The sequence below is a fragment of the Epinephelus lanceolatus genome, chromosome 12, assembly GCF_041903045.1.
Source record: "Epinephelus lanceolatus isolate andai-2023 chromosome 12, ASM4190304v1, whole genome shotgun sequence".
Classification (NCBI taxonomy): domain Eukaryota; kingdom Metazoa; phylum Chordata; class Actinopteri; order Perciformes; family Serranidae; genus Epinephelus; species Epinephelus lanceolatus.
Genome location: NC_135745.1, coordinates 34,263,126 through 34,281,383, shown reverse-complemented (window position 1 = coordinate 34,281,383; position 18,258 = coordinate 34,263,126). Strand labels below are relative to the sequence as shown.

General features: G+C 40.9%; 1 protein-coding gene across 1 annotated transcript in view; it reads left to right on the top strand.

The window, feature by feature from the left end:
* Positions 1–18,258, top strand: part of eif2b3 (eukaryotic translation initiation factor 2B, subunit 3 gamma) — a 51,764-nt gene that overhangs the window by 24,681 nt on the left and 8,825 nt on the right. The window contains exons 6-10 of the mRNA XM_033649586.2: positions 7,238–7,327; positions 11,500–11,636; positions 11,887–12,077; positions 13,306–13,368; positions 13,512–13,660. Coding sequence (XP_033505477.1) covers positions 7,238–7,327; positions 11,500–11,636; positions 11,887–12,077; positions 13,306–13,368; positions 13,512–13,660 — 630 coding nt within the window. The remainder of the gene's footprint in view (positions 1–7,237; positions 7,328–11,499; positions 11,637–11,886; positions 12,078–13,305; positions 13,369–13,511; positions 13,661–18,258) is intronic.

Below are 18,258 nucleotides of genomic sequence, written 5' to 3'. Positions count from 1 at the left end.
GTGTAAACTAATAAAGTGGCATGTGGCCAGTGTTTGGTGTTTTGAATCAGAAGGACTAGAAGTGATTTATGTTCCAAATAGTGAGTGTTTTTTTTTTTTTTATTTATTTATCAAGTGTTATTTGATACGGACAATTTAGTTTTAGATTAAGGATGAGGAGAGGATTTTGGGATGACATGTTTTAGTGTACAACCAAAGTAATGCCATCCCTAAATAAAAATGGATTAAGTGGCACATGGCATTTGGACTTGTGTTCCATTTCCGTCGGTTTAAAATTGAGACACATTTGTGCTCACCTAATATTCCAGTGAAACCTTTTTGGCTCTTTTTTTGCATCAGTGCAGGGACTTGTGCAACAGGGCGAGTGTTGGTGTTTTCCTGACCTTGAATTATGTGTTTTCCTGTCCTGCGTGTAGGCCTGGCTCCGATGTAGAGGTCATAGTGTTTTGGAGAAAAAAAAAAAAAAAAATTGGATCTTTTTTTGGCACAACTGTTGCATTTAGGTATTGAATGAGTAATTTCACTGACTGACATCATGTCTGATCACCACACCCTCCGGGGTACCTTACACTTTATCCAAACCATTTCCTACACGGGATGCAGCACCTATACTTTCAGACTCCCTCATTGTCCTCATGCATGTGACCCAGCAATTATCACTCAGCTAAACAGGAGTCTTTTGACATCATAAAAACAGGCTGTAGCATAGTGTCAAATCAAACTATTTTTGCTATTGGTTGGGTTTTTCTTCTGGATCAAAAACTCTGTAATAGTTGCAGCTGCTAATGCAGAGTTTCCTGCAGTGTTTAACTGTATAGTAGAGGTGCCCAGCTGAAATAAAGAGTACCTCTGCTGGCGTCAAAATTAATTAATACAATTTTATGACATATAATACTGTATCTGGCCTATTAAGCGTCTTGGAATATGGGCGGTAAAATGTATTCAAGAAAATCGAGCACACGTCTCTGTCACCACATTCTTTATGATGGCTGTAAATTCATCGATTGATTTAAGTGTTTCTAATTTTATATCTTTTTGGAGATTGTTCCATGTCCAAGGTGCAGAGTAGGAGAATGCAGTTTTCCCCAGATCTGTTAAAACTCAGGGTACATTAGAAAGCAACCACCTGGAGGAGCGTAGCTGGTTACTACCAGAGCTGACACACAGAAGGGAGCAGAGGTAGTCCAGAAGTTTGCTTTATAGATAAAAATATATCAGTGCTGTTGTCTGGTTGAGTGGTCAGTGACGTCCAACCCACCAAATCATAAAGAATGCAGTGATGAGTGAGTGACTTTGCATTTGTAATAAAGGGCAGAGACGCATGGCGCACTGAATCAAGGCTACGTAAAATGGAGGAGGTTGCATGCATATAATATGTCACAGAAAAGTGGCTTCCTTAAGTTTTTTCGTAGCACTGAAAGTAAAAGAAATAGAGACAAACAGCCAAGTCAGTCAGGATGATGTGTGAAGGAAAATAAGTCAGACATCAGGCGGCTGAAGTTAGTTTGATAATCACCTGTTGGACACACGTTTTTACCCAGCAGAGTCTGCAGTTATTTTGAGCTGAAGTTAGTTTAAAGATCACAACCAGCTTGATCCTCAGTGGCTCAATGGCAGAGCTAACACTTTATTGCGACAGATCACTCCACTGTAAAATGTGTTTTTGTCATGAAAGAAAAGCCAGAAGTCCTGCACATTCCTTATACCTGTTCTTCCCCATGCTGCACCAGACTTGTAAGGCTTCCTGTTCCTACTTTTGCTATCTATCCCTCTCTCTTCCCGAAATTCTCCCTTCTGCCCACCTGCAGGTGCCAAACAGTGATGTCACATGCTGGGTGTTCCCATAAATTCCCCTTTAAGCCCACAATACACACACCTGGGGAATGTAGTATGAATAAATACATTTGACAAACACCCACAGAGCGTGTCTGTGTGTGCACGCACATGTGTTTTTATGCTTTTTTAATAAAATAGCTTAACACAGACGGACACACACACAGTTTGATTTATGGCTTTCAGCATCTGGTTGTAAAATGTGTGTGACCAAGCAATCCTCCTGAGTCACTCCAGTTATAAGCAAGCCTGGTGAAGAGAGGAAGAGAGCTGAAAGGAGAAAGCTGGAAAATTGTAGAAATAGTTTTTGATCAAAGAGAGAGGAAGGAAATGAACAGAGGAGGTAGAGGTAGAGGAAGAAAAGTGTGTGGCATCGTTCACTTTTTATTCAGTACCGTGTAATTTTCAGTATCCTATCCTGGGTCACTGCACACATCCCGGTCAAAAGTTTAGATACACTTTCTCATTCAAGTTAATAGGAAAGTGCGTCCAAACCTTTGACTGGTACTGTGTTTTAATTGACTTTATTATGTACACTCTAGACAGTGCTCTCTGCCATCATCATCATCATCAACGCACTAAATTAGGGAAGAATTACTCCTTCCTGTGAAGTTGCACACACCTGTGCCATCAATGTCGAGACACACTGAAGCTGTTCTGCCGGCTTGTGCTGGCCCAAAACTTTACTGAGACACGCTATGTAGATTTTGCCATTAATTTAACAGGCATTTGTATTTATTCTTTTTTTGTCAGGCGAAAGCACAACTGACTCAGACGTTACCATGATAAGATATTAGCAGCAGTTGTAGCCTGACATATCTCCACAGCACTATGTCAGCAACAGAGAAAGGTCTGGAAGCACACATTACCATTCTACTATAGGGGACAAAATACTCTGGATTGTTTGTATTTCTTTAAAGTAATCACAGTCTTGGGTGGCGCTAAGCCCAGGATGCAGCGACAGTGCCCTTGCAAAATAGTGTCGGGGGGTAATTTGTTTTGGTGGTACATGAGAATTGTCATTAAAATGGCTCATTCTCCACAAAAGAAAACGTCACAGAAAACAGTAACAGACATATGTTGAGTGTGTGATTCAGCATTCACTAATTAGTGCCCAAGAGGTGACGCCTGGCTGTACTGCAGGGGTGGAGGAGAAAATCAATAGAGCATAGTATCGTAGTATTTTGAGTTGCAATATTGTATTGATACACAGACACCAATTTTCATATTATATAAACTTTTAATATTGCAAATTCTTATTAAACTTTTGGCAGCCTATTAGAAATAGAAATTCAATGGCTTTTTCAGTCCACTTGATACACGCTGCAATAAAAAAACGACTGATGTGAGAAGAACAGACTGAAAACTGTATTTTATTAAATACAGTTGTTGTTGACAACTTGTTCCTTTGGGGGCATAAATTGCAGGTAAAAAATCGCAATATATGTTATCACAATACTCAACAAACTGTAAAAATTGCAAAATTAAAATCACAATAATATTGTATTATAACTGGAACTCTCTTCCACCTGAACTACAGTCTGCTACAACAGTGCTCTCTTCTGAAAGCAAACGTGAAACGCATCTTTTTTCGCGAGCTTTTAGTTCAGTTTTTAAGTGTATTTTTATTTGTTTTAGAAGTTAGTACTAATTTGTTTTAAGTATAATGATAATACCTTCTCATTTTGTTTGTTTTTATCATGTCCTTCTTGTGTATGTAACACTTTATTATCTTATATTTTTTGTTTGTCCTGCATGATGTATCTTAAGCACATTGAGTTTATGCTTGTCGTATGAAATGTGCTATATAAATAAAGTTGACTTGAGTTATGTAGCTTGATAATATCGTATTGAGAGGCCTCTGGTAATTCCCACCCCTACTATACTGTAGCTCTGCATGAATTCACTAGACACATTAAAACCACAGATGATTAGCTGGCTGTATGTGGCTCTTGAAGAACATTACTACCACAATATCACAGAAGCCCGTGTGAAGCGGCACATATGCAGTAAGTGTCACTGGTGCATGCTGCTGTCAGGGTAAAAAGATGTGGTAAAATCAACTCCAACTTGTCGTGTCAGAAAATGGATCAATATCAGGATCAATATCAGGCACGAGAATCCTGGGAGATGGAGTCTGGACTTTTCTGAGTTGTGTTTACAAGTTGTTTTATTCATGGTATATCTTTACAACAATTCACTGATATAACAAAGTCGACACAACTTATTGCACAATCTAAAACTTACCATTTGTCAGCATATAGGTTGTTAGCTCCAAGGTTGCTGTCCCTGTGACAATGTTGAAAACGGTAACATGCAGATAGCAGAAGGGGGGTGGAATGCCGGCCTAAATAGCCGGCCAGTGGCAGGTTTATAGCCACAGTCTACATCTGGTGAGTCAGACTGGCCACTGTTGTATTGTTACTGTGCAGGAGTACTTTGGTAACACCCATTCATAATGTTGGTCCTGTTGGCAAAGTAGTAAAATGTTCTAGCTTTGGCTACCACCCAGACTGTCTATTCATAACGTAGAATCTGAGATTTTTTTTTCAGGAGGCCGTTAGTTTCCATTGATTTCACGTATGAAATTATGAATCGGCTCGCTCAGGTCTGAACATCACTGTGAACAGTAAAAATCATGTCTGCTTTTAATTTGGTTAAAGTTATGTTACCGTTGTGTGGTAACGAGACACAGACTTTTCAAATCAATCTGCTTTTACAACTTTAAAAAATGGAAATCACTGGAGCATGCTTTGAAAAATGGTTCGCAGTAATGGAGGGTATATGTGATTTGTATTAAATGGGGCTAAAACATGTAAAAGCACTGGTGTGATCCTTTCAGGAACAATGCACCCCGCAGCTTTTATTATGTAATGATTGAAAGGGCAGAGGAAGAGGAGGAGAGGTAGTCAGAGAGGATGAAGGGGTGAGGGTGGATTTGTTTATTGAAACCTGGAGGATGAAATGGTTTTCTTTGGCTCTCGCTTCGTAAATGTCACATGTTCAAACTCTGCGTCCGTGTGTGAATATATGTGTGAATGAGTGAATGCATGAGTGGGTGAGTGTGTGTCTGCGTGCAAGTGCCCCCCCAGTCAACATAAACCTGTCTAACTGGCAGCTGTCTCATGGCAGCAGCTCTGCAGGGCCACATCTACGGTAGCTGACAGAGGACAACAGACAGATATCACTATTCTCTGGCTTTTATGTGAGCCCATGGCGGCGTCTGGTTTTCATCACATGTTCCTGTCCTATGTGCAAAGGGGAGGTCAATTAAAAGGGCTCTGAGTAAATGAGAGGCAAACATAAAACATAAAAACAGCAGGTGATGAAAAGAATCAAAGCAAAATGTCCTCAAAGTAGCAGCCAGGGTGGTTGTATGGTTAATCAGTGCATGTATGCCGTGCAGTGGGACACCACAAATGAATTTTATGATGAAAATTATCATGTTTTGTTTGTTTTTTTAACCTTGTGTGTTAAATGTCAGAGACAATCAGTGTTAATTTTGACGGCTATTTTAGTTTAGTCTTAGTCTTGAGATGAAAGTGCTTATTAGTCACATTTTAGTCATTTTTATCCTTCATAGTTTTAGTCGATGAAAACTCACGACATTTTAGGCAACTTTTAGCCACTTTTTCTTTATGTTTTCTTTTATCTTTAAACTAATCCAGTGAGGCTAATTCATGTATAAAAGTTTGCATAAAACTTTTATTGAGACGATTTTTTTCTGCGACAACAAATCATTTCTCCACGCTTACAAACTTGCATTTCTCCAGCAGTTTTTGACATGTTTAAGGGATGAATTACAAGCACACACGTAGTCATCATCATTTGAGAAGCTCAACATCTCTCTATTTATGGTCTCAAAAACTTTGACACCTTAGACAACTAGGACTCAGACTTGTTGATCTCACTGTTAAGAAGCAGAGAAATAACTTAATTAAAGTCTGAATTCTTTCTGAAGTTTATTAAACTGGCGTCCTCTCACAGAGTTGTTGATCAAAACTAAACTTTCAGCTTTGTCAGATAAAACTCTGCTGAGTTCAGACTGTTTACTTACAGCACAGCTACACTCACAGATAACTGAGCCTCCTGCCTGTCAAACAGCATCAAACCATAACCCGTCTTGAGTCCAGATCTGAGTGGAGTCCTGTGGGTATCAGCTGTGAAGTCTGACGGCTGGTGGCTGCTTGCTTGTTTGTCATTTAGTGGCTAATGAAACAGTTTTGCCAGCCTGATGTTTATGCGGGATTTAAAGATAATTACAGGCACGGCTGTTGGCTTTCAATGTCTGATAGTCCACAGCTAACATTTTCGTCACGTCTCGTCTCATCCCTTTATGTGAAGATCGATTTTTAGCTCATCATCATCTCGTTTTCCTCTTGGAAAAGGGGCTTTGCTGAAAAAATTCCGTCATTGTTTTCATAAACGAAATGAACACTGGAGACAATACAACCCTTGTCCCTACTACTTAGCTCTTACTCCTCCGTTTCACATGTAGGGACAGGATGTCCTGATTCTTGTTGGGATAGAGGGTTGCTTAATGGCCCTGCTGACGGAGTTTATTCCGGGGCACTCTAAACTGAGTGTAATGTGAAATCATCTGCAACATGGTTGCACAAGCAACAAAAGAAACCCACAAATATATATTCTTTTTTCTTATACAATAACCATCATATTATTTTAATGTGGTTTCAGTGTATTATGGTCCTTTTCCGTATAACAAGCACAACAAGAACAAATAGCTAGTAGTATGCCGATGTCTCAGCAGCTAGCTCGCTAACCTTACAATGTCATTGCTGATTTGCGCATGATAGTCCCGCATTTTGACATATTTTCATGCAGCTTTCCTCCGCCCTTTGATGAAATTTAACTCAAGTCCAGCAGGGATTTTGCTGCACTTGTTAACGCCCCTCTAATATCAACACAGACTGGCAGAGAAGGAGTATGGGTTACTAACGAGCAACACTAGTGTCCTGGTAACGAAACAGTGTCCATTCTTATTTGATGACTGGTTTGACTGATTGATAGCCTGAAACATGAGATGTGAATGAATCATGACTGCCCATGCTTTTCTGTCCCCATCAGATAAATGGCAGTATTATTGTGATAATACCATTACTGCCATACTTATGTCAGTTTATGCTATCAACGACAACTACTGATGACGTAACAGGGTCTTAATGGTTGTTGGATTGGGGAAAGCTACCACCTCTGTCTCTTGTAACTCTGTTCAGCGCGGCAAAAAGGCACTCGAAGAAGAGGAGAGATAATGGGATTGAGTCTGTGCCTTTTTAGTGCTGTGTGAGCTCTTGTAAAGCATAGTAACTTTATATGTAAAAGTCAATTTTGATATGATTTTCCTCTCTTGACTCTGTGTCTGCCTCTGTCTGTCTTTTACCTGCAGACATCCCAGGATGCACATCAAAACAGGCCTCGTGGACGCTCACCTCTACTGTCTGAAAAAAGCTGTGGTGGACTTTCTCGTTGAAAACAAGTGAGTAAATACGTGAATGACGATATAATTAGACAATTGCCTGTCCACCTTTAGATTTTCTTTTGACAAAATACTTTAAAATATGGCCAGTTTGTGTCTACAGTCTGAGCAGTATGGGTATGAAGTACATGCACACACTTGGACATGAACCCACACAGTCAAACAGACATTCACATTCGCAGCTTAATCTGTAGCAAGTGTTAAACATGGTTACATGGTGTGTAAAGCTTTGAAAGGTCCTGTTAGCAGGGTATTCTAGCGAGGTGTTAATTTGTTTTACTATGTGCCACTGAGGCAGGCTGTTAGGCCTTTAGCCTCTGAAGTGAAGCAGTGTCACGGGGAACCCTCTGGAGCCGCCCGGGTAATACATGCATGGTTAGACTGGTCAGAATAATCAAAGGACCTATATGATATGAGGTTGTATTAAAGTGTTTTGCACTTAGGTTTTCTTTATTACGTAATAGTATTAGGAAGGGGTGCAACAATACAGTCCCCTCATGATTCAGTTTAATTCACAAAAGGCCTCATGGTTTGATACACTCACATAATGTTAATAAAGTATGAATGAAAATGAAATATTGACATAGAAAATTCATTCCTTTAATTTAATGTAGTTTTTACAAACTTTATAAAAGATGCATTAACAAGAGTGTCAACATAGTCAGAGCAAACACTGGAACGTGTTAGGTTACAAATGCTTCAAACTGCTTTGTCATTTCCAAAGTAACGATGGTAACATGACATTTAGAGGTGGCATGATGCCACGAGAAGAAGGGAAATAAGACAAAGAGAGTTTCAGATTAGTCGGGAAATCAGTCTGTCTGAGCTGCTTGTCATCACAGCAAACATCACTTGAAGACCTCATACTGTAACTGCAGCATGCACACAATGGGATTCCCTAAAAACATGATACTTCACCAGGATGGGCGGGGCGTAGCGGGGCGTAGTGGTGCATGCTGCGGTGAGCTCCGCAACCATCTCAGCGCATGCACCGAGTTAACATTCATACTATATAACCTGATGATGATAAACTTGATGATTTCTGGTCTGTTTGTAAGAAAACAGACCAGAAATCATCAAATTAGTTATTTTGGTTTGATGAAAATGAGAAGTTGGACTCAGTGGCAAAGTATGGGCTTGTTTTATTTCTAAAGCTCTGAAAATTAGGCAGACTCGACTGAATAATACACACAGTTGAAAGTGTACAGAATATACTATCCATGTTTTCCCATGATTTGAGACCGTTTGGGCAGGACCTTTATAAAATACTACATTGATATCAGAATACTAACTCCCTGTCTGAGTAGATTTCTATTGTTGCACATAATTTAGTCCACCTAAATGTTAATATATATTAGCACTATTTCATTACATTTCCCAGTATAACATTATGATGATTAATTTGAGAATTTATCAGCAATTTGGTCATTTGAAAATCTGCAAGGAAGTCTAGTTGCAGCTGCAGCCATGTCATTAGTAGAAGGAGCAAAAATCTAAGTATCTTTGTAAAAAAAAAAAAAAAAAAAAAAAGAATAAGAAATCAGCTCTGTTCAAAGTCACAGATAGGCATGAGGTCTCCTGTACGTTGATCCTTTGGTTCAGAGATGACTCAATGTGAGCGTATGAGACCATGCATCAGATACACACAACACTTTGAATGATGCAGGATGTAAGGTACTTCCCTGGTCTGCCCTCTAGATGATGTTTAGTCAGAGGAAGTCTTACCTCATCTCTTCCTGACCATTAATAATACAAGAGTGCTGACAAAAATATCAAGTGTGTTTGATAACGACGGGATTAGATCCAGATGCATTCCAGACAAGGTTGCGAGCTAAAGAACAGCATGGCGCCGAGCTTCTCAAAACAGGGTGGTGAGGAGACTTTGCCAACATGTGTATTCTGAACATATTTTGGAAATGGTCCCATTGAAATGTGGGCGCTTGCCTAAAGGTTGGATTGTGGAAATCTGTCATTGCCCAGTTTTAAATCTGAACAATTTGACATGGAGTGGCTGGTTTTAGTTGACACATAAATAAATCCAAGGTCAGTCCAACAAACACAAATCCCTCAGCTACACTCCATCTCTTCACCCCGGCTGAATATTTTGGTCAAGGCGAGAGATACACTTGAAAATTTGCCGCAAAGATGTAGATATAAATCTTACGTCATTACATCATTAATGCACCCTCTCCCACCGCCATATATCATCGCTGTTGTCGGATGACTCATTTCTTTCTTCGGCTCTTTTCTTGGACTTTCTTTTAACAGCTCCTCTCTCTCTCTTCCTTTCTCCTCCGTGCTCTCTCTGTCTCTTGCTCAAGGAGAGAAATGGACAGAGTAACTGTTGTTTTTCTCCTGTCATTCAGATGGAAATTCTAATCTCCCTTTAAAAAGAAAGTAAGAGAGGGCAAGTGAATGAGGGGGGTGTGGGGTGGTGGAGAGGAACACTGAGCACAGTGCAAAGAGAAGGAGAAAGAAATTAAGACGGGGAAGTTACCTCCTGGTTTATAGAGACAGAGAAAGGCTTGAAGTCATCGTAAGAATCTTCGGCGCTAGTTGTCACGACCTGTTTTTACTGAGATGTACATTCAGTAACAATAACTGCAATATACATAATTTACTGAATCTGTGTGCATTACTGTTTTTTAATCTTTCTTTTACTAACAGTCTGCTCAGTCGACTTCCTGTTTCCTAAGATACCACAATCACTTCTGTAAAGGTAATATAGATGTGTATATATACAGCTATATTGTAGCCTGGATAAATGCTGAACTCTAACTGACTAGATGGGTGTTCGTTCATTTTACACAAAGTCTGATGTCACTCTCTAAATCATTATGTTACCAAGACATTAGTGGGCTGTGGATTTAAACATGTAGTGCATGAACGTGACCTGCAGCAGCCAAAGGTTTAATCAGTTTAGCCGTTTTAGGATTTCTCTCTCTGAATGTTAGTGACAGTTTCTGGCCGAACCTTGACCTTTTCCTCTCTGTAGATACAGCATAAGATGTTGAGCACAAACGGCAGCAAAGCAAGAGGAAAAAGCGTGGAGACAATTCATTGCAAGGTCACGGCAAATGCGTTAACCACCTCAAACTGATTTCCTCACTTGCTCATTTAGGCTACATCCACACCAGTATGTTTTCATTTTAAAACACATAACTACTGCTATATTTATGCCTCGCTCCCACACTACGCTGGCGTATTCGGACCCATTAAAGAGGAGACTTCTGGGGTGCCCACTAGCTCACCAGATAGAGCAGGCACCCCATGTACAAAGGCTGGGTTCGATTCCAACCCAAGACCCTTTGCTGCACGTTATTCCCCATCTGTCTCCCCCTTTCACACTATAGCTGTCCCATCAAATAAGGGCAAAAAGCCCCAAAAGATATCTTAAACGTAGACTTCTGAAAATGCTGCTGGCCCCTATTTTAGATTAAAAACTCAGGGACTTAGTTTCAGTCTAGACGGGCAGAAACAGAAACTTTTGAAAGAGCTGACAACTCATGTTCGCCACACGCTGGCTCCTTCCAGTCACGATGTGTCAAACCCAAACATCTGTGATTTCATTATTTTTGTGTGGGTACTTATTCCCCATTGCCATGGCTTCCTCTGGATGGATAATGCTCATGGTACTGCTGATATTTCGCCATATTTTGCTTTCCAACAACTTCCAATCCATATTTTCCACTGCCTTGAGTTGACCACCCTATACTCGTTTGTTACTTTCAGTAACAGTTCCACCACATTGTCGGTCATAGCAAAGACATCAGTGGCCTTAGTTCCTCTGTATTATTTTCTGTAACTAGGCAACTAACCATAGAGTAGACAATCTGCTTCCTGTTTACATATGCACAAGCATACGTGAATGGTCATGTGATATGCATTTTCATGTGTGTTAATATGGACAGAGATTATTTCTGTAATGCTTGTGTGTAAGGAGATCGTTTTCATATTTAAACCCCATTTTAAGATGAAACCGTAGTATTGTGGGTGTAGTCTTCACTCACAGTTACACATTCTCTACCAAGTGACCATTAGGAAGTGTACCATTATGTACCATACATACCAGGATCATTGACTTTCCTCTCATGTGTGATGTGGATGACTTCGTAGGATGTTTAACGTCATGTCAGAAACGATTTTTAATCTTTCCTCTTCTTGTATCGTAGGTCTATCTCTTCAATTCGGGGTGAGTTGGTACCATATTTGGTTCGGAAACAGTTTTCCAAAACAACCCACAGTCCAAAAATCAAAGATGACACAGAGGATCAGAACCAGAAAATGAGTGACGGCACCACAAACCATGGTCAGTGTTTGCACAGCCACAGCGGTGTAACCTGTGTAGAATGGCTTTGGATCTTATTCATGAGCCATCAGCATGGGGAATATCTATGTTTGACTGTTGCAGTAAATGAACGCTTAACAAGTTGATTAAAAAAGGACAACTTTGCCTAATAACAAGGTATACAGAAAATCCCAACCAGTGTGTATTTGTCACGATTTTAACTCCCCACTCTGCTCCTCCTGCCTTGCTTCTGTCCCTCTTTATGGTCCAGAGCTCCTCATCTCATCACGAGACGAGCCTCTCCTCCAGCTGGCCCAGGAGCGCTCCTGTTGGAACGACCACCGCGGAGACATGAGTGAGGCTTACCATGGAGGAAAGCTCCGCTGTTATGTTCACATTGTCGACCAGGGCCTTTGCTACCGTGTTAACACTTTAGCTGCCTACATCGAAGCAAACCGACTGGTAAGTCAGACGTTAGCCTGCTCCCTCCAGGGTTTTTGTTATATATGCATTTTCAAATGTGCATGTTCTGTTTTTACAACAGGTTTGTGCATTTATCTGTTTATTTTTATTATTATATTTTTTTGTTTTGTTTTGTTTTGTAATTATTACACGTTATCATTCTCTGGTTCCAGCCTCTTAAATGTGACAATTTGCTGTTTTTCTTTGTCAAACGTGACAGTGAATTGAATATCTTCATATTTTGGGTTTATAATCTGTCCAAAAGAGCAAATTTCAGATGTTGTGTGGGCTCTACGAAATTTGAGAATTCTACCTTTGATCGGCCCGAAAAATCAGGCCCAACCGTACAAAAACCCACATCACTTCTGTCCGAGCCTGACCCAAGCTAGAACCAAGGCAGCAGTTTTTACCCCAAACCCAATTAAAATGCCGAATTTCCACTGTAAAAAATAATAATTGAATATATAAAATATTAAAACATTCATTACAAGCTAAAGTCACCTAAGATATTGTCAGTGCATTAAAACACATTTGTGACATTGGGTGCCTTCATAAGTAGCCACTCTGAGGGCTGGAGCTCAGTCTGGCACAAATTGGACGGTTCATAATTTCAGGTCGCACACACAAACATGTTCCTACACTCGTGGCTGAGGCTACCAGAAAAGGACCCACCTGCTACTCCATTAACCATTCACACACACTCACACATTGATGGTATATCAGTAGCATGTTAGGGTTCAGTATCTTGCCCATGTGGACTGGAGGAGCTGGGGATCGAACTGTGGATCCTCCAATTAGTGGACGACCTGTTTTACCTCCTGAGCCACAGCATAGTGAAAATGAAACACAAGTGTTCTTTAATTCATATCAAAATCGAACACTCTAACGCAAGGAAATTGGCAAGAACGTAACCAGATTCAAGCCCAGGGGAATGTTGAGAAATTACAGCCCTGCCTGAACGCGGTGGGTCAGGTCAAATCAGGTTCTTACAATGAATCAAAGCTCTGTTTTGAATGTCATTTTTTCTCAGCCTTTAAAATTTATGGCTCTTCCGCATCTTTTGAACCCTCTCATTCTTGTGTTTTGCCATTTTAAAAGCAGAATTTCATTCTTATTTGAATGTTACATACTTCGCCCAGTGACTCAGTTCCTCTACAGGAATCATCAAACTTATTAGATAATCTTTCTAATATTTTAATTTCATGTCTAACTGAGTTCTCTCTATTAGGCCCCAAAGCTGGTTGAGGAGCCAGCAGTCCACTCGTCTGCTGTCATTTCTGAGAGATGTCAGGTAAACATAATATAGCAGAACTACCACTATAGTCTCTTTTATCTCTCTCGTAGTCTAATATGAGCTTGATCTCAATCGTTTGTGTGTGTGTGTGTGTGTGTGTGTGTGTGTGTGTGTGTGTGTGTGTTTGCTCTCCCCATTAGATGGGATCAGACAGTATCATTGGAGCACTGTGCCAGGTAGCAGATAAGACTTCCATAAAGAGGTCCACCATCGGAAACTCCACCACTGTAAAAGAGAAGGTCAAAGTCACCAACTCTATCATAATGCACGGGGTTACCATCGAGGAGGGGTGAGAACACACACATCTGTACACACACACATGCACACACTTGTTGATAACATGGACTTTGAAGTGCTTTGGCGTACAATTAAATTTCGTCTAAAACCTTCGAGGCATGTTTATGAATTAAAGTTCTAATCCTCTCATCGGCTTTTGTTAGGAGCTCAGTCGGTACATGCACACTGTGTGTGACAAAGCCGTGGAATTTAGTAAACAAAGATTTCAAAATAAGATGAGCTGTCTTTTGTTGCCAGGAAAAACTTGTCCTTGCATCATCCCCAAAACCACTAAACGTCTTTCCCTTCATCTGTTAACACTGTGTGGGTTTCACATGTGAAAGCAGCGGTGTGCCTTCATTCACTGGGTGTCTTTCCACTGAATTTTCTAGGTACTCCTATGTGTGTGTGTGTGTGTGTGTGTGTGTGAGGCAGATGCTTGTGGATGTGTGTGTCCGTTGATGGGAGGTGTAACAGGTTTTGTTTTCTGAGCTCTATGGGGTCAAACAGGGAGCGCTGAGTTAACAATGCATCTATTGGTGTGCAACCAGCCAGAGACCAGTTCCAAACAAACACAAAGCTACTGAACTGAAACACACAACATTCATATATTTTATTTAGCTGCTAATTTACTCGCCTACACCGAGATTCCCACTGGTTATGGAATTTGTGGAACACTGGGGGGGCTTGAAAGGTGTTTTGCAGACGGCAAACGTCTGAGCTTATTGGTAATTTCTCTTAGGAAGTAAGCAGCACTGACATGATTAACTGATCAGTTTCATCAATAACAGCTGATCAAATGCCAGATCATGTATCGATATCCAGTTTGATAATCTATTTAGTCATTTTTATTAACTTTAAAGGGACAGTTCACCCCCCAAAAATACATATCTTTCCTCTTACCTGAAGTGCTGTTTATCAGTAGATTGTTTTGATGTGAGTTGCCGAGTGTTGGCGATATCGGCTGTAAAGATATCTGCCTTCTCTCAAATATAATAAAACTAGATGGCACTTGGCTTGTGGTGCTCAAAGCGCCCAAAATATAACATTTGTAAAACTCAACAGCAATGTTTCTCTCCAGAAATCATGACCCAGTTACTCAAGATAATCCACAGGAACTATTTTCTTTCTACCAAACTACTACTTCTTCTACCACCAGCTGTATCACCGCGTAGAGGTGTGTATCTACTCATAGATATAAGGCTCATGCTTGTAACAGCGCAAAATGTAAACATTATTGCGGTCTTCCTTGGCTGAGCTTGAACATTAGTTAGCTCAGTGGTGTCAGGTGAGCTAGCAGTAGGTGCACGCTTCCTTCTGTGCAGTGATACAGTTATTAGGTGTAGTTTAATAGAAAGAAAATAATTCCTACCTGAAACTGCTCACAACAAGGCCTGTGGATTATCTTGAGTAAGCGGGTCACGATTTCTGGAAAGAGACATTGCTGTTGAGTTTTTCAAATGTATTTTTTTGGCATCTCCAACAATCTAGATTGATAAATAGCACGACAGGTGAGAGGAAACATTTCTGCTTTTGATTTTGGGGTGACCATCCCTTTTAGGTTGGATGATATTTACAGCTAAATATGCATTATTCAATATTCATTTTATGGCTGCAAAATTCCATCAACTGGAAATGTTGGAGGTGTCCTCTACATCATTTCCCAAACTTCAACCCAACATATTCGATATCCTGCAAAACATTGTGTCCTCGACATTGGAAATAATATTCTGAAGAAAGGCTTTGAAGAAAGTTTGGCTGCACAGCGTGAGTTTACAAAGCCTGACTCACCAGCAGGGTTAGGGAGGTTTCAGGGAATACTCAGCATTTGTTGATTTCATCTTCATAAATCTAAAGATTTGTTTTCCTTTTCCAAGTTATATTGTTATAATTTGAATAAGTTATGTATTTATTGGCTAATTAAGATGGTTGTTAGACATAATATCCAACAGAAAACAGAAATTACCAAACAGCCAAAGAATGTGCTAAAAATTGAACAAATGTGCTGCTTTTCCTCGTTGGAATCGGCAGTGTAAAACAAGCTATTTACGTCAGTGCAATTTCTCTTCAACTGAAATATCACCTCAAGTGAACCAGGAGGGATTTTCAATTCCAAATTTAATGAGGAAACTTTTGAAGACTGTGCAGGATGTAGCAGATTTGCAACATCATGATTTTGCTTGGGGGCAAAAAGCCCCATTCTTTATATTGATGCATCATGATCCGCCACATTATTTCCCTCAGTCTAAATGAAGTCCTATCTTATCTTATTGCACATCATGATTGTCAAATGTAGCAAGTAAAGTGGTCAAAATTGACGGCTTTGTTGCAACAAAAGAAGACTCATACAGAGAGCACCAGCAGCCACTGTAGAATTAGCATGTAGATTGATCTGCTCAGTCTCTTAGCCAGGAACCCCGGTGGAAAGAGACTCATCTTGGCCTCAAGTCTGGATTTTAATGCACTCATTCACTGGCTCCATTTCTTTTATCTCAATTTCTTACTCCTCCCTCTCTTTTCTCTCCATCAAGGCCTCAACGCCATCTCTCTCCTCTCTCTCGCTCTTTCTGTCTCTTTCCACCTCTTCTTAAGCCTTTCAGGGACCCCAGCCAGCCAGCATGGGGACCCTCATCATGCCCATGTAGGTGCACGCACAAAGGCATGAAAGAACGAGAGAGACGGGAGAAGAGAAGAAAGAAGCGAGGGGAAAGCAAGCCAGCCCCGCAAGAAAGAAATTGCAATTCTTTCTTTTCTTTTCTTTTTCTTCTTTTTTTTTGAGGACATAAGAAGGAAGGAGAAAGAAGGAAAGAAAGAGCCAGTGTGAGGGGATTAGCAGACCCCGGCCATGTCGCAGAAACCCCTCGCATTTCTGGTTTCTTTGTTTGGAGCTGACCAGAACTTGTTGACAAAGCGCTGCGTGTTTGGGAAGGGGGATAGTAAGGGTCAACTTTACAGGGGGGTTGGCACAGGAGGTGGGGGTTGGTGTGTGTGTGTGTGTGTGTGTGTGAGAGGGAGGATGGGGGGGGGGGGGGGGGGGGTCATGGCAAGGAGGAGCCCTGGTGTTAGTAATTAGTGGTGTTTCAGCTCCGAAGCTTCTTTGGTGGTCTCTCTCTCCCTCTCTCTCTAATGTTACAAAACTCTGAATCTTGTAATCTCCCATCACCAACTACCACCACCACCACCTCCTAGGTAGTCACTCACACACACATCCACACACTCCTTTTTCCCTCTCCCTCCAGGCCTAACCACCTGAATAGAATGGGCCAATACAAACCTGTCTGTGTGTGAGGTGCGGAGGGCCAAGTGTGTGTGCGTCACTGACTGGGCAAGACCAACATGTGTTCTCCACCGGGCTCCCCAAGCTACTGAAGCACACATTCTCTAACCCACACACTCACACATACACGCCCTCTACGGTTAGCCGACACAGGACACACAAGACTGTCTGTGTCTCCCCTCCAAGAATTTTATGGTGATGGTTTGGCTGAATGTGAGCATGCACGGTGGGTTGGCACTGCCAGCTCAGGTGGGACTGTAGCGTGAGGCCAACAATGTCTGAACACACACACACATGTGCACACAACGCTGGCGGCTGTTGTTCTTTAATATAAATGCTAATTTCACGTCATTAAGTTCAGTTGATTGGATGTGTTTGAGTCTTCGGAGCAGGTGGGAGGATTCCTGAATGTTCCTGCTGTCACTTTGACCTCCAGTATGGCACTCGCTCCTCAGCTGTGTGAGTGGAGATGCTTGACAGCCAACAGTGGAAGGGTGTAGCTGTACTGGGCAGCTCCCAGTATGAATATTCCTAACTGTGTTTGCGTGCCCGTGCGTGCGTGTGTACATAAGGTACGAGGGAGAAAACAGAAGTTGAACCATAAACATGTTTGAATCTCCAGCGGGCCCAAAGAGCAAATAGCAGAGTCGGAAAATTCTGTTTTAACACCACCAAACTTATCCCAGCAAAATATTAATCTTTAATTACTCGAGAGTTTGCAAACTATCAGTTGGTACCAGAAATGAGTCACTGGTTCACCACTTTCAGGCCCGTATGAAGTATGTCAAGGTTCACAGATATTGTTGAGTGGCTGTGAAGGTTTCATTTCATTAATCTGTTAATTTTTTTTTTAACTTGTACCATAAAGTTTAAACAAACACTGAACGTTAAACCTTAATGAAGGATTGGTTTATTACAAATCTGTTGTGTGAGGGTACAGTCACACATGAGCGAAATTAACAAAGGCAAATATTCTACTCCTATCACCTTCCATTCAGTGCAAGCAAAGGGATGAATAAAACTTTGGCTTCGGGGGGCAAAGCAAATTTGCATCTTTGCGTTGTGTGAAGTGAACTTTGGTGAACTTTTAGTTGCAACCTCAACCAATAGCACAGGAGTATGTGTGGAGAAGACATTGATTGCTGTCATGTCTAACCAGCTGATATTGTATGATACTGGCCATGGAAAATACAAATTGCCCCACATGAGAGATGCTCCCTTACTGGCAGTCAGCTGGGAGACAAGCATGGAACATATGAAAATGGAATCTGTACCAATTACATCATACTTTGCTTTATTAGCAAGCTAACGAACATTAGCTGCTAAGCTAGCTT